The 16,576-nt window shown below is 48.1% G+C and overlaps 1 protein-coding gene across 1 annotated transcript in view; it reads right to left on the bottom strand.

Moving 5' to 3' along the window:
* The window catches only part of CFAP47 (cilia and flagella associated protein 47), a 410,934-nt gene that overhangs the window by 58,326 nt on the left and 336,032 nt on the right, over positions 1–16,576 (bottom strand). Inside the window, exons 58-59 of the mRNA XM_084843965.1 lie at positions 4,429–4,588; positions 2,237–2,334 (exon numbers count right to left, since the gene is read on the bottom strand). Coding sequence (XP_084700091.1) covers positions 2,237–2,334; positions 4,429–4,588 — 258 coding nt within the window. The remainder of the gene's footprint in view (positions 1–2,236; positions 2,335–4,428; positions 4,589–16,576) is intronic.

The following is a 16,576-nucleotide window of genomic DNA, read 5'->3' as shown; positions in this document are numbered from 1 at the left end:
TCCATGATAAAAAAAATTAGAGATGACAACATCTTGACTTGGAATACAAACCTTGGCATATTGTTAAGCTCAAATTTGAGGCAATTCTTCAGTAGCTTGCATTATAATCCAAACTGGAGAATAAATAATTTCCTCCCTTCTACACAACAGCTTGCATCCCCCCACCTATCACCACTCACCTACTTATCTTGCTGCTGTTCTAACAGTAGTAGATGGGAGGAAAGAAAGGAAGCTTCATGGAGGATATGGCTATCAGTGGGTATTAGTCATGATGACTATATATTACCTCCAGTATCAGAGGCAGTATGCAGCTTTATGCCAATTGCTGGGGAACATGAGTAGGAGGGAACTGTTGTACTCATGTCCTGCTTAGAGGCTTCCCATAGGCATCTGGTTGGCCACTGTGTGAACAGAATGCTGGACTAGACAGGCCTTTGGACTGATCCAGCACAGCTCTTATGTTCTCTTTCCTCCCTCCCTTTGGCTTGCCGCTCTAACAGCATCAGGTGCCAGAAAGTGGGAGAAGAGGTCTCTCCCTTCTTCCCTCCTGCTGCCCAAAACAGCAGCAAAAGTAGATGGAAAGTTAACAGGGAGGGACAATGGTAGAAGGAAAGATGTCATTGGGGGCCCAATCTAGCTTATAACTGGGCGTGGAATAAACTGAGCTATCTTCCAGTTTTCTTGAAAATAGCTAAGTTTGTCAAGTCCAATTCCAAATCTAACCCGGTGTGTGTGTGTGTGTGTGTGTGTCCATCACTAAAACAAATCTACTGTATTTTAATGTAGTACAGGAAGAAAGGACTAATTGACACCAATACCAAAGGTGTTTAGAGGATAAAGATACATTTAGTAACATTCAGGTAATTTATCTGCTAACTTAAATGTTCATGTTATGATCAGTAGGAACTAGAACAAATCCTGCCAGACAAATCTGATCCCATTTTTTGATCAAGTAACCTCCCTTGTGGACTGTGGGAATGCTGTGGACATAATATACCTTGACTTCAGCAAAGCTTTCGACAAAGTGCCCCATGATATCCTGATTAGCAAATTAGCTCAAAGTGGGCTAGATGAAACAACGATCCGGTAGATCCACAGTTGGCTACAGAATCGGACTCAAAGAGTGCTTCTCAATGGGGTCTTCTCAAACTGGGGAGAGGTAACGAGCGGGGTACCGCAGGGCTCAGTCCTGGGCCCAGTGCTCTTCAACATTTTTATTAATGCCTTGGAGGAGGAGGTGCAGGGAATGGTAATGAAATTTGCAGATGACACAAAATTGGGCGGGATAGCTAATCCTTTGGAAAACAGAAACAACATTCAAAGTGATCTGGATAGACTGGAGCGCTGGGCAGAAAACAACAGAATGACATTTAATAGGGATAAATGCCAAGTTCTGCACCTAGGAAAAAGAAACCAAATGCACAGTTACAGGATGTGGGATACGTGGCTCAACCACACTACAAGCGACAAGGATCTTGGAATTGTTGTCAATCACAAGCTGAATATGAGCCAACAATGTGATGTGGCTGCAAAAAAGGCAAATGCTCTTTTGGGCTGCATTAAGAGAAGCATAGCTTCCAAATCCCGGGAAGTACTAGTTCCCCTCTACTCAGCACTGCTTAGGCCTCATCTGGAGTACTGTGTCCAGTTCTGGGCACCACACTTTTAAGAAGGATGCAGACAAACTGGAGAGGGTTCAGAGGAGAGCAACAAAGATGATCAAGGGACTGGAAACAAAGCCCTATGAAGTGAGACTGAAAGAACTGGGCATGTTTAGCCTCGAGAAGAGAAGACTGAGAGGAGATATGATGGCGCTCTTCAAGTACTTGAAAGGTTGAACAGAGAGGAAGGCCAGGATCTCTTCTTGATCATCCCAGAGTACAGGACACGGAATAATGGGCTCAAGTTGCAGGAAGCCAGATTCCGGCTGAACATCAGGAAAAACCTCCTGACTGTTAGAGCAATACGACAATGGAGCCAATGACCTAGGGAGGTAGTGGGCTGTCCCACACTGGAGGCCTTCAAGACGAGGCTGGACAGCCATCTGTCAGGGGTGCTCTGACTTGGATTCCTGCATTGAGCAGGGGGTTGGACTTAATGGTCTTGTAGGCCCCTCCCAACACTACTATTCTATGATTCTATTGCTCCATCTATTTCCAGTCCATATCATAGCCTGGGGAAGAATGGCACTTTCAATATAATACATCAAGTTTGCTGCTTCCTTGCTCATACATACCTGGTGCTGATTTATAGGGCGGTGCTTCAGGGATTCCATGAATTGGATAGATCCAACGGAGTCCCTGGATTTCTTCATTCTCAGTTATTATGGCATTGCTGAGAAATTCAAGTGATATATGCATGAATATGATTACTCACTCACCATTTTGGGATCACTAATGTAACTCATTTAAAAGGTAATTTTTAAAAACATCCACCTCTTGAAAGAATCATGAATAGCCTTCTTACGAACACTCTTCATAAAAAAAATGAAAGATGATAAAATTAACAATCCCCATAGTAAAAAATATTTTAAAATTTGAATTGGACTCAAAGATATTTTGAGATGTTCTCAGAATAGTACTGAGAATAGTACTTCATTTTTCACTGCTTTTTCTCTTTCTTTCAGCTATTATATTCTCATTTATTTTATATAATAAATTGCTATGCTTCCTTCCTATACAGAACTATATTTAAACAGCAAACAGATCTGAAACATAAAGCATCAAAATTATAAAAATCACAACTAAAATAATGAAAAATATGGATTACAAAACTCATAGCAGCACAAAGTAGACTGATAAAACACTTCAATGCAGCAATCACTAACAGTCAAAGGCCTGCTTAAATATGGACATTTTAATTGCCCACTTGAATGCAGGAAAAGAAAGCACCTAGTGATCTACCCCAGGAGAGCATTTTGTATTTTTGTGCCACCACAAAAAAGGCCCTGTCTCTCATAACTTTCTGCCTTACCTCTAATGGAACTACCATTAAAAAAGGTTTACATTGGGCCTATCTGCCTTATCTCTAATGGTTATGGGACATGGAGCAGGCCTCCAAGACATGCCTCCTCTAAAGGCATGGGTAGTTCATAAGAGAGACACTGATTCTTAAGATGTCCAGGTCCTCAGCCATTAAGGGGTTTAAAGGTTACTACCAGCACTTTGAATTGAACCTAGAAACTACCCTAAACCCATTAATCCATTAATTCAGTACTGCCTAAACTAGCAGTGGATCTTCAGGGCTTCAGATAGGAGTCTTTCCCAGCCACACCTAAAAAAAGATATTGTAGAGCTAGAAAAGGTGCAGAAAGGGGCAACTAAAATGATTAAGGGGCTGGAGCATCTCCCCTATGAGAGAAGGTTACAACAGCTGGGATTGTTTAGCTTGGAAAAAAGGAGGATAAGAGGAGACATGATAGAGGTCTACAAAATTATGCATGGTGTGGAGAATGTGCATAGGGAGACATTTTTCCCCTCTCTCAAAATTCCAGAATCCAGGGTCATCCTATGAAGCTGATTGGTGGGAGATTCAGGACAGATAAAAGGAAGTACTTCTTCACACAGCGCATAGTTAAACTATGGAATTCACTACCACAGGAAGTAGTGATGGCCACCAATTTGAATGGCTTTAAAAGGTTAGACAAATTCCTGGAGGAAAAGGCTATCAATGGCTACTAGTCTTGATGGCTATGTGCTACCTCCAATACCAGAGGCAGTGAGCCTATGTACACCAGTTGCTGGTGAACATGGGTGGGAGGGTGCTGTTGTGCTCATGCCCTGCTTGTGAGTCTCTGGTCAACAGCTGATTGGCCACTGTGTGAATAGAATGCTGGACTAGATGGACTCTTGGTCTGATCCAGCATGGCTCTTCTTATGTTCTTATGCCAGGGATGGAACCATTTATATGTAAAGCCTATGGTCTAAAACTGAGCAATGCGTAGCTAACCAACTGAGTTGGTATAAAACTGGGATTATGAAACCTGATTGCTAGGCCTCAGTCAAAACTCTGGCAGTCACATTTTGAACCAACTAAAGTTTCTGAATTATTTCCAAAGGCAGCTCCGCATACAGAGCATTACAGTAATTTAACCTGGACACAACTAGGGCATGAATGAGGCCAGGTCTCATTTCTCTAGGAAAGACCACAACTGGAAAACCATCCAAAGCTGGTACTAAGCTCTTCTGACCACTGCCAGCAAGATCTCCAGGAGTAAAGCCAGAAAAAGGAGCATCCCCAAGCTGTGTATCTAATCCTTTAAGAGATGTACAACCCCATCCAAAACAAGTAGCATACCTACTTCCAGATCAGTGGAACCCCTGGCCAATAACACACACATCTTCTAAGATTATAAAGTCAAACCACACAATAACTTTCACTTCAAATCAGTGGAATATGTTTTATATGTCCAGTGGTTAAAATATTTACCTGATTAATGCTTTGCTTAATTCAAAGGTATCATCATAAGACCAGTTTTCACCACCCAATTTCTCAACTTTAACAACAAGCACAGCTTCATACATTTTCATGGATTGAGGTGCAAACAATACTGGAATATCAAGTTTGCTTTTTGGAGGCAACAAGATTCCTAAAAACCAAGAAAGCAAGAAATCACTTAAGCATTAATTGTAAAATGACTGGCTTGTCTACTAGTCTGTATTATGCCAGTAATTTATTTGTCTCTCATTAAAACAGCCAGTCCATTAGAGGGTGTGAGGCAGAGCCCGATCTGTGTTCCATCACAACTCCCAACCCCAGCACAGCCACAAAAATGCAAACAAAACAAAGAAGAAGAAGAAAAGAAGGTTTTACTGGTGCTGGACATACTCTAGGATACTCTCAGTCAACAGTCATCACTAGTCACTCAGGCCCCATCTACATGGCACTGCTTTCACCTTTCACTAAGGATGTCAGAGAATTCAGCCACGGATTCCAGTGAGGCTGGATTCTTTAGAATCTGCCCCCCCGGAATCCATGGTGGAACGGCCTCCCGCCCCCGTGTGGAATCCCCCCGGGACAGAACTTACCTGGGGTGGATGCGGCTCCGGCTGGCCGCGGCCAGGCTGCTGGTCTCCTGGCCGGCTGCGGCCAGGCTGCTGCTCCAGCGGCGGCGGCAGCTCTGGCTGGTCTCCTGGCCAGCCACGGCCAGGCTGCTGCAGCTGCCATTTGCGTCCTTGCAAGCAGCCGTGATAGGCTACGTATTTACGTGGCCTATCACAGCAAAGAGCAGGGATGCAAATGGCGGCCACTATGTCATTTGCGCCCCTGCTCTTTGCCGTGATAGGCTATAAGTATTTACGTAGCCTATCACGGTAAAGAGCAGGGGTGCAAATGGCATAGTGGCCATTTGCGTCCCTCTTTGCCGTGATAGGCTATGTAAATACTTACGTAGCCTATCACGGCTGCTTGCAAGGACGCAAATGGCGGCTGCTACGACGGTCGCCATTTGCGGCCGCAGTAGCCTGGCCGTGGCCGGAACTCTGGCTGCAGCTGGCCCTGACCGGTGGCTCTGCGGAGCCAGCCGTGGAGGATTCTGGGGGGAGGGATGGAATGCCTCCCCCCCACCACGGATGCCCCGGCACGGAGCCAGGTAAGGGATTCGTACATCCCTACCTTTCACTCCGTCGCACCCGCGCAGCATTGCAGCTTCAAATTAGCTTCTGCTGCGATAAACTTGCAATTTACTGAGGGCTTCCCCAACAGACTCCACCGTGCCCTTTTTTTGCCATTATATTTTAATGCGCAGCTGTGCAGGCCCATGAGCGTGGGGGTGCGACACTTCAGTGGCTGTTTTGTATTTTAGGGGTTCTGTTGTGTCTGTCCATCCCTTGTTACGTACAATGTGGGTGATCTGGGCTCCTTCATTTCCATGCCAACTGATGGTTCGCACTCAACCAAGGCGTGAGACATACGTGCCTACCCATCACTCCAAAATGGTTGCAGGAGCAAAGCTGGTCCTCCCTCAAGTCCCCCACCCCTGGCCTTTGGGCACGGAGTCCAAAAGCAACTATTGCAAAGATACGGAGCTGTAAAAATGTGTGAAAGTGTGATTAAGTGAAAATGCCTGTCTGTGCCTCTGTGCAGCTGCGAAGGGACGGGGGGAGTAAAGGGGCGTCACAGAGTGACACAAGCCATATGCACGCCTACAACACGCCTACCACAAATGAAAAGTCAGTTTGGGGAAGGGACAGACAGCTCACAACCACGGGAAACGCGCAGCAAACCAAAAACATCACAGCGAAATGCCTCTTTGGAAATCTGCATTTTCCCGGAGAAAACCATGGATGGCTGCAAAGTGGCGACTGCGTCATATGTCCCGAAGGACCTCAACTGGCAGCCGCCCCGGAGTAAAAGGCTCCTGTACATGGGGCCTCAGACAATTAGTTCTGCCTGCTAATAAACTGTGCATGTGGAAGTTCACTCACTGCATGTGCAAAGGAGCAGAGCCTTGAGCATTCTTGCTCAGTTCTCTCTTAATCTCTTCAAACATCAGGCAGGCCTTCCAGAAATCCTAACCCACCCAGATGCCATATTTGGGTATGTTCACTCCCCCACCCCCAAACAACTAGGGATCCGACAAGGATTACTGTAGAGAATGGGTGTTAAATCCAACACCCATAGCCAATTACCACGCACCCTATTTTTAACCATTAGCCAGAGCATGCACAGAGGAATCATATGGCCAGAGCTATTTACTACACTCCCTCAAAGAAATGGAAGCAGCAACATGGATGGTGAAGAGATGAACTTCCAACCGACCTTTCTTTGGTGCAGCACAAATTTGTTTTATTTAATTTGCCTGTGAGAGAGTTTTACATTAACATGCACCCTCAGTTTCCTTCTCCTGTGCAATGGATTGTAAAGAAATATGTAGAGTGTTGTAGGCATGCTCTTAAAGTTAATGTGCCTCAGTTTCCCCTTTCTGTGATACGGGTCGCTGACTGCTGTGGATTCAAAAGACTGCTTTACTGAGTTGCTCTGAGTAGAGGAGAAGGAGGATGTTGTGGCTCTGCTTCTGATGACCCCTTGGCTCAGTCTACGATGACCCACCAGCCCCAGTGGGCACCAGCCAGCTTTGTCTTTAATACTGGCTTCTGGGAAAAACAAGACGGGTATATTTTAAAAAACACATTTTAACTGGTAAGAAGAGTGTTTTAATTTTCCACTGGAAAATTCCATTGCCATGTATCAAGAGTGTTAAAACCATTATACCACAAAATCAATTAAAAGATTAGTTTTCATTTCTTAGAGACAAATGGTTTAACAATTTAAACAGATTGGTTTCTAAAAGTCAAAATAGTGACACAGTGTACACTTGTTCTGTAACAAGTGACCTCTCTCACCTCCTAAGATATGCAACACAGATGGTAATAGAAGCGCCACCGTTAGATCATAGAAATGAAAAAAATATCTGAAAGTATTTCCAGCGCAATTAATCACGAGACTATTTTCCTTACATAGTCTACTAGTGGTCCTTTAGTGGGAAGCCAGCAATATTTTCACTACTAGAACCAGAGGGTACAAATATGCATAGAGCATCTCCTCACTGCTGATTTTGTGGGTACCTACATGCCCTTATATCCCCTATAGGAGGGGTGTGTGTGTGCGATATATATTTAGATAGACAGACAGACACAAATACACACACATAGATATATATAGATGTATAACGTGTTTGTTCATCACTTGGCATACAATTTGTTGGCCCCTGGAATAATCCAGTTTTTCGGTATACATAGAGTCATCAAAACTGGAGAAATCATGTCTGATATTACATCAGCATCAAAACTTCTTGTGAGGACACACTTCAAGAAATGTAGTTAACAGCAGCCCCTTATAATGTTGCAATAGCTTGTGTGGTCTCATCTTAACATCAAATTTAAAACATGTCAGTGGCTTGGATCCTCTGATCTGTGATGAAGCTGTAGAAGGGGACTTTCCTATCCCCTCTTCTCACTGAATTGCATTGCACCCTTGAAAAACCTCTCTGGATGGTTGGTGGGGGTGGGGGTTCCTCAACAAAGTGTGGTGTGATGCAGGGGACTGTAGCCGGGGGGGGGGGGAGATCACCAGCTGGGACACCTTCCACATGTAGTCTTTAATTAGAAAGACTAATTTGTTAGAATGTGTTTTAAGTTCATTGTTGTAATTAACCAGGCCGCTATTTATTGAGAATGGTACATCCTGCTCTGTCGTACTCTTGCTCTCAATGTTTTCCCCATAACCATATAAGCTGCCTTTCCTAACTAGGTGCCCCCCAGATGTACTGGATTGCAACTCCCAGGATTCCGAGCCAACATGGCCATGCTGGTTGGGAGGCACCAGGTTCAGGAAGGCTGTTCTAAGCATACAGCTGTTTGGCAGGTTGTTGGGAGCCCAACTGAACTAGGGAAGGGGGCATGGGCGGGAGCCATCTCCATGTACCCTGCTCCCCAGTAGAAATGATCCTGATGCAGCCAGGATTCCTGTTTCTCTGCCACAAATAGTAGTGGGGAAATAGCAATCCCAACTGGGATCACCGGGAGTGGGGAAGAGGCGTTAGCTTCCCCTCCCCCAGCAATCCCATCCCATGGGAGGGGGATTGTCCGTGTCTCTCTGTGTGTGTGTCTGTGTGTGTATACATGAATGCATGGGTGTGCACATGTGTGCCCCCAACCCACATACCAGATACATGCCTGGTACCACATGTAAGCCCTTGGGCTGAAAAATTTGCCCACGCTTGTCAAAGACACGATGATATACTTAGTACATTTTATGTACCAAATAAATTACATAGAATGCTACTTTAGGGAAGAACATCATGCTGTAAAATAATGGTGAGTAGTTCCCTATAGTAATCATGCTGACTGTTACAATCATTCTACGTTCAGGCTATTGTGATTAGTAAAGAATCAGTCAGCTACCTAGAAGTTTAACTAGACTTAAGAAGCACTGAATAAATGGAGATTTATCTCCCATTACATTCAGACTCAATATCATCCTATTAGAAGAGCTGCTGCCAAATTCCAGAAACACTTGGAATTTGATGGCAGATTTGTGTGGTTCAGATGGATTATTTATTTATTTAGGGTATTTTTACTCTGCCTTTTGACTAAAAAAAGCCCTCAAGGAGGCTTAGAAAATGATAATCACATAAAACTTGGATCTGTACTGCTTTCTTCAAACAGCAAGAGAGAGAGGAGAAGCCGAATGGCAGTTGGTCCCAGTCGGACCAATAGAAGGGGCCTTGTAGTTTTGCCTCTCCCTCCAGTGATGATGATGATGATTTATTAAATTTCTATACTGCCCAATAGCAAAGCTCTCTGGGAGGTTTACAAAGATTAAAAGCATTAAAAATACAGTATACAGAGATTAAAAACCATTTGCATAAAAAACACATGAACAGATAATATACACAAAAGAAGCATATATCTAAAACAACTTCAAACAATCTCAAAAACAACCATAAATATAAGACATTCCAGGATCGATTAAAACTTATCATATGTTTCCAAATGCCTGGGAGAAGAGAGAGGTCTTAATCTGGCGCCAAAAATATAGCAATGTTGGCGCCACATGGACCTTGTCAGGGAGATCATTCCAGTATTTGGGGGCCACCACCGAAAAGGCCCTCTCCCTTGTTGCTGTTTTCCGAGCTTCCCTCGGTGTAGGCAGCTGGAGGAGGGCCTTATGTCAGGAGCGCCCTAGCTGCCTCTTGCAGTCCCCACCAATAACCAACTCAGGACACAGACGATGAGGATTCTTTCTGAGACTTTATTCCTTTATTACTTTATGACTCTTTCAGATACCAATCACTAGCAACAAAGCAAGGAACAGCACTGGGGAATGATAGCAGAGTAGCCTAAGCTCCAGGTAAGGCAGTTGGTTTGAAGGAGAACCACGGGAAGACCCTGAAATCCACCACCACCAGAATAGTGGTCTTACCATGTGAGCGAGGGAAGTCAGTGATGAAGTCAAGGGAGAGCAGTTTCCAAGGTCCTGAGGGGGTAGGCAGGGGGTGAAGCAAGCCTGTGGGCTTGCCTGAGGGGGCCCTCGCCTGCTGGCAGGTTGGGCAGGAGGCGACATAGGTCTTGACGTCCCAACACACACGAGGCCACCAAAAATCCTGCGTCACTCCGTGCAGGGTCTTGGCGAAGCCAAAATGCCCAGCGGTGGGGGAGTCGTGGCACTGATGGAAGACCTTCTCACGGAGGGGTCTAGAAGGCACATAGACCCATTCGGAATGGTAAAGCAGGCCACCTCGCAAAGAGAAGGGGGTAGAGTGGGGGAGGCCAGAGGCTAGCCCCAATTCCTCCACTTTTGTGCGGACAAAAGCATCCTGAGCCTGTTCAGAGTGAATAAGTTCCTCCCAAGAGTGAGGCACCGCAGCTGCCGCCAGGCTCTGGGGGGGGGGAGAATCAGAGAGGGGGGGATTTCCCTCACCCCCTGGCTGGAGGTCTGGCTTACGAGAAAGAGCATCTGCTTGTGGGTTGTCGGAGGCCTTCACATGGCAAATCTTAAGGTGGAACCGGGGGAAAAAAAGCGACCACCTAATCTGCTGCTGGTTTAAGGCATGGGCTGTCTGAAGATGTTCCAGGTTGCGATGGCCGGTTCTGACTTCGACTGGGAGCTGTGCCCCCTTCCAGAAGATGACGCCAGGTCTCCAAAGCAGACTTGATGGCCAACAGTTCCTTCTCCCAGATGGTATAATTCCTCAGACATGTTCAGCTTCCTGGAGTGGTAGGCGCAGGGTTGCAACCTGCCGCCTGCCCGATCTGGCTGAAAAAGCACAGTCCCCACCGCAAAGTCAGAGGCATCAGTTTGCACTACAAAAGGCTTCCTCGGGTTGGGATGTAATTGGCTCAGAACTAAAAAGCTTCTTAAGTTCCTTGAAAGCCTGTTGGACAGATGCCGTCCAATGAAAAGGAGATTTTCTGCCCTTAAGAAGGTCTGTGAGAGGAGATGTCAGCCGAGCAAAGCTGGGCGGGAACTTTCTGTAAAAATTAGCAAAGCCCAGAAAACGTTGCAAGTCCTTCTTGGTGGATGGAGCCTGCCAGGAGAGGACAGACTGGACCTTTGCAGGATCCATCCTGATACCGTCAGCTGAGATAATGTAGCCAAGATAGTCCAAAGAGCTTAGGTCAAATGCACATTTCTCCAGCTTGGCATAAAGATGGTGCTCGTGGAAGCACTGGAGGACGGCAGAGACATGGTGCTGATGGGCGTGGGGGTCCTCAGAAAATATAAGTAAATCATCAAGATACACAATGAGGAAAGTGTCCAAATAGTCCCGGAAGATGGCATTCATAAAACGTGAAAATGTGGGGGGGGGGGAGGTGAGCCCAAATGGCATCACTAGGTATTCATACGCTCCGTACCGGGTGCCAAAACAGGTCTTCCACTCATCCCCCTCCCGGATGCGAATCAGATTGTAGGAGATGTCAGGGTGGAAACTGAGCCAGTAGAGCCCCAGAGCAGTTCTGATTCTGAGGAGGAACAGCAATCGTGGGAGAGGAGCTCGCTCATCTCTCACAAGCACAGGAGCTGGCAGAGTGTCCTCCTGCCAGCATTCCTGGGATAGATAGTGACCCTGGCAGTGAGAGAGCATTGGAGGGGGGCTTGCTGGACGCTTAGCGCAGACGCAGGGAGTGATGACAGATGGAGGGCTCAGAAAGGAGGCGTACCGCTCGTTTGGTGCTCAAACAACGGTCGCATCCCGAGGACCCAAGGGAAAGAGGGACGATCTCTCCCTAGCCCATAAGTTCAGGGTCTTCCCATGGTTCTCCTTCAAACGGGGACCAACTGCCTTACCTGGAGCTTAGGCTACTCTGCTGTCTTTCCCCAGTGCTCTTCCTTGCTTTGTCGCTAGTGATTAGTATCTGAAAGAGTCATAAAGTAATAAAGGAATAAAGTCTCAGAAAGAATCTTCGTTGTCTGTGTCCTGAGTTGGCTATTGGTGGGGACTGCAAGAGGCAGCTAGGGCACTCCTGACAGGCGCCACGCAGGTCCAAGTTTGTGAAAATCTTGGCTTGCCCCAGGTGCTCCAGCATCTCTGGTATGAGGGGGAGCGGGTACTTGTCAGGAATTGAGACCGAATTCAGCACTCTGAAGTCATGCACTGGGCAGAGTTCTCCTGATTTTTTTGCACACAAACATGGTAGGGGCGCAGCGGGGGAGGCGGAGGGGCGAATGAAGCCACGTCTGAGGTTTGTGTCCAAAAAACTCCCTCAGAGCTCGAAGTTCCGGCTCCGACATCGAATACGGCCAGCTAGCGGGGATGGTCGCCCCAGGAATGAAGTTAATGGCACAGTCAAAAGGGCAGTGGGGGGGGGGAGCTGGTCGGCCTCCTTCTTGTCGAAAACATCCTGAAAAGCCGCATACTTCTCTGGGAGGATCACGGTAGCTGAAGAACTGCCAGAAGCAGACGAGAAGGGGGAGGAAAGGGTTAAGGCCTGGACTGGGACTGGCACCTCGGTCAGGAGGAAATGGTCCCGGCAGTAGGGAGACGCAAACTCCACTTGCTGAAGCCCCCAAGAAATCTGAGGATTATGCTTAGAGAGCCAGGAAACACCCAGCACGATTGGGTATTGGGGAACCTTGGCTAAGTGAAACTGAATCTGCTCAATGTGGGACTGGGCGCGCAGAGTGAGAGGAGCTGTAATCTGGGTCACCGCGCCCAAAGAAAGAGGATGTCCATCGATGGTCTCCACTGCCAAGGGGGCAAGAAGTGGCAGGGTAGTAATCTTGTGAAAGAGAACGAACGTTTCATCCATGAAACTGGTTGCAGCCCCAGAGTCCACTAAAGCTAGGGCCTCCACCCCACCCCACTGGGAGGAGCGGAGGGGAACATGCAGTAGCAGATGGGAGGTGGGGGGGTTGCAGAAGGCACCCACCTGGTGGGGAACCGGCCCCCACACCGGAGACCCCCAACAGGCTTGGGGGGCAGCCTAGTCAGGCCTGGGGATGAGGAGGAGGAGGAGGGAGAGGAGGGGGAGGCAGTGGGGCTGTGGGTCTAGTGCAGCAGGTTTTGGTGAAATGTTCCAGCTTTCCACACTGAAACCATCGGCGCTCCGTGCACCGCCGCTCTAGTTCCTCTGGCGGCAGCGAGGCTCGGGTAGCTCCCAGCTGCATCAGGGTCTCCTCTGCCCCCAACGTGGGGGAAATGGGAGGAGGGAAATCTCGGCCCTGGCACCCTGCCGGGTCTGCCGGCACCCCTCCAGCCAACTATCTATCTGGAGGCAGGTCTGGATGAGGTCGTCCAAAGTAGGCGGGCTAGGCGTGCGTGCCAACTCATCCAAGATCTTGTCGTTCAAAATGTCCAAAAACTGAGCCACCAGCGTTGTCGTGTAGTTGGAAACTGAGTCCTTGCCCTGCCTGAGGCAGCGAATCTCCCGAGAAGCCGTCTGCGTGCGCAGGAGGTCACCGAAAAAACTGGCCATCGCTGTCATGAAACCTTGATAGTCCCTGAGCAGGGGGTCATTAGCAAGAAGACGTCCTGAAGCCCATTTAGCTGCCACACCTGAAAGTAGGTTAATTATGAAGCCCACACGAACCTGTTCTGTCAGGAAATCCTCAGGTCGTAGGCACATGTACAGCTCCGATTGGGCACGGAAAATCTGAAAAAGCCCTTGCTCACCAGAAAACGTCTCTGGCAGAGCCACTGGGCACTTGTGCTGGGGGGGAATCGGAGATGATGGGGGTTGAACCGCAGCTTGCAGACTCTGTATGGCAGTCATCAGTTGAGCCACTTGATCACGAAGAGCCTGGTTCTCTTGCGCGAGAGCTTGCACCGCCGAGTCCATGGCAGCCTCCAGAGGCAGTAGGAGGAGACAGAGAGAGAAAAAAGAGGAACGGGGACCAATCTGTAAGGAGCACCCTAGTTGCTTCTTGCAGTCCCCACCAAATGCCAACTCAGGACACAGACAACGAGGATTCTTTCCGAGACTTTATTCCTTTATTACTCTTTCAGATACCAATCACTAGCGACAAAGCAAGGAACAGCACTGGGGAAAGGTAGCAGAGTAGCCTAAGCTCCAGGTAAGGCAGTTGGTCCCCGTTTGAAGGAGAACCACGGGAAGACCCTGAACTTATGGGCTAGGGAGAGATCCTCCCTCTTTCCCTTGGGTCCTCGGGATGCAACCGTTGTTTGAGCACCAAACGAGCGGTACGCCTCCTTTCTGAGCCCTCCATCTGTCGTCGCTCCCTGCGTCTGCGCTGAGCATCCAGCAAGCCCCCCTCCAGCACTCTCTCACTGCCAGGGTCACTATCTATCCCAGGAATGCTGGCAGGAGGAATCTCTGCCAGCTGCTGTGCTTGTGAGAGATGAGCGAGCTCCTCTCCCACGATTGCTGTTCCTCCTCAGAATCAGAACTGCTCTGGGGCTCTATCGGCTCAGTTTCCACCCTGACACCTTAGATGCTGAGTATAGTGTACAAGTAGTTTCCTGTTGGGAGAGGTGCTCCATCAGGTATTGTGGTCCCAAACCATGTAAGGCTTTATAGGTTAAAACCAGCACCTTGAATAGGGCTCGGAAACATACAGGCAGCCAGTGCAAGCAGGCCAGAGTCGGTCTCATACATTCAGACCTTCTGGTCCCCATTATCAATCTGGCCACCACATTTTGCATGAGCTGCAGCTTCTAAACCTCTTCAAAGGCAGCCCCACACAGAGTGCATTGCAGTAATGTAACTTGGAGATTACCAGAGCATAGACAACGGAAGCCAGGTTATCCCTGTCCAGATAGGAGCGTAGCTGGGCCACCAACCAAAGCTGGTAGAGGGCACTCTGTGCCACTGAGGACACCTCAGCCTCAAGTGACAAAGATGGCTCAAGGAGAACCCCCAAGCTACAAACCTGCTCCTTCAGGGGGAGTGCAGCCCCATCCAGAACAGGTTGTGCACCCTCCATCCAGTAAGAAGAACCACCCACCAACAGCATCTCAGTCTTGTCTGGATTGAGTTTCAGTTTATTAGCCCTCATCCAGTCCATTGTTGCAGCCAGGCACTGATTTAGCACATCCACAGCCTCACCTGAAGAAGATGAAAAGGAGAAATAGGGCTGTGTGTCATCAGCGTACTTATGACAACATACCTCAAAACTCTGGATGACTGCGCTCAATGATTTCATGTAGATGTTAAATAGCATGAAGGACAGAACTGGCCCCATACTGGAGAATCCATGGGGCCAAGCAATATTCCCCAAGCACCACCTTCTGGAGCCGACTATCCAAGTACGAGCGAAACCACTGCACTGCGGTGCCCCCCACTCCCAGCTCAGACAATCGTCCCAGAAGGATACCATGGTTGATGGTATCGAAAGCCACCGAGAGATCAAGGAGACTCAACAAGGTCACACCCCCTGTCTCTCTCCCAACATAGGTCATCATACAGGGCGACCAAGGCTCTTTCCATGCCAAAACCTGGCCTGAACCCCAACTGAAATGGATCTAGACAATCGGTCTCATCCAAGAGTGTCTGGAGCTGGTTGGCAACCACCCGCTCAAGGACCTTGCCCAGGAAAGGAACATTTGCCACTGGCCTAAAATTACTAATATTTTCCGGGTCCAGGGAGGGCTTATTCAGGAGTGGTCTCGCTACCGCCTCTTTGAGGTGGCCTGGGACCACTCCCTCTCGCAAGGGGGCATTAATCACCTCCCTGGCCCAACCAGCTGTTCCTTCCCTGCCAGTTTTTATAAGCCAAGAGGGGCAAGGATCCAGTACGGAAGTGGTTGCACAAACCTGTCCAAGCACCTTGTCAACATCCTCAAGCTGTACCAACTGAAACTCATCCAGGAGAACAGGACAAGGCTGTGCTCTGGATACCCCACCAGACTGACCTGCTACAACATTGGAATCCAAGTCCCAGCGGATGCACGAGATCTTATCCTGGAAGTGCCTAGCAAATGCATTACAGTGGGCCCTCAGAGGGATCTACAGTGTCCTTAGGGCCAGCATATAATAGCCCCCAGATGAATCTGAAAAGCTCTGCTGGGCAGCAGATAGAAGATTCAACAGAGGCAGCAAGATGATTTTTTTTGCCTCCCTCACTGCCCCTGAATATACTTTATCATAGGCACATACCAGCATTCAATTGCATCTACTAGGAGTTCTTCTCCATCTGTATTCAAGCCATCTCCTATTTTGTTTCATCACTCTCAGCTCCAGGATATACCATGGAGCAGTTTGAGCTCTACTCAGGAGAGGATCCTCAGGAGCAATCATGTCAACCACCCAAGTCATTTCTGCATTCCACAGATCAACCAGGGTTTCAACAGGAGAGCCCTCCATATCAGCTGGAAACCTCCCAAGAGTCCTCTGGAAACCACCCAGATCAATTAGCCTCTGGGGGCGGACCATTTTAATAGATCCCCCACCCTTGCAGAGGGCAGAAGCTGCTGTAAGTCTAAATCTCTGCAGGTGACCTGACCATGACAAGGGGACTGATGCAAATTCCCCCACCTTCTGGACAGGGAGACCACCATCTCCCTGTCCAGTTGAGAAAACCAAGTCTAGAGTATGCCCCGCTACATGCATTGGGCTGATGACATGTTGGGACAGTCCCATGGTCGTCATGGAGGCCATGAAATCCTGAGCTGCCC

This window comes from Heloderma suspectum, chromosome 3 (genome assembly GCF_057233095.1).
Source record: "Heloderma suspectum isolate Gila_16-S chromosome 3, 16-S_ref, whole genome shotgun sequence".
NCBI lineage: Eukaryota > Metazoa > Chordata > Lepidosauria > Squamata > Helodermatidae > Heloderma > Heloderma suspectum.
This window is presented reverse-complemented; position numbering and strand designations above follow the sequence as displayed.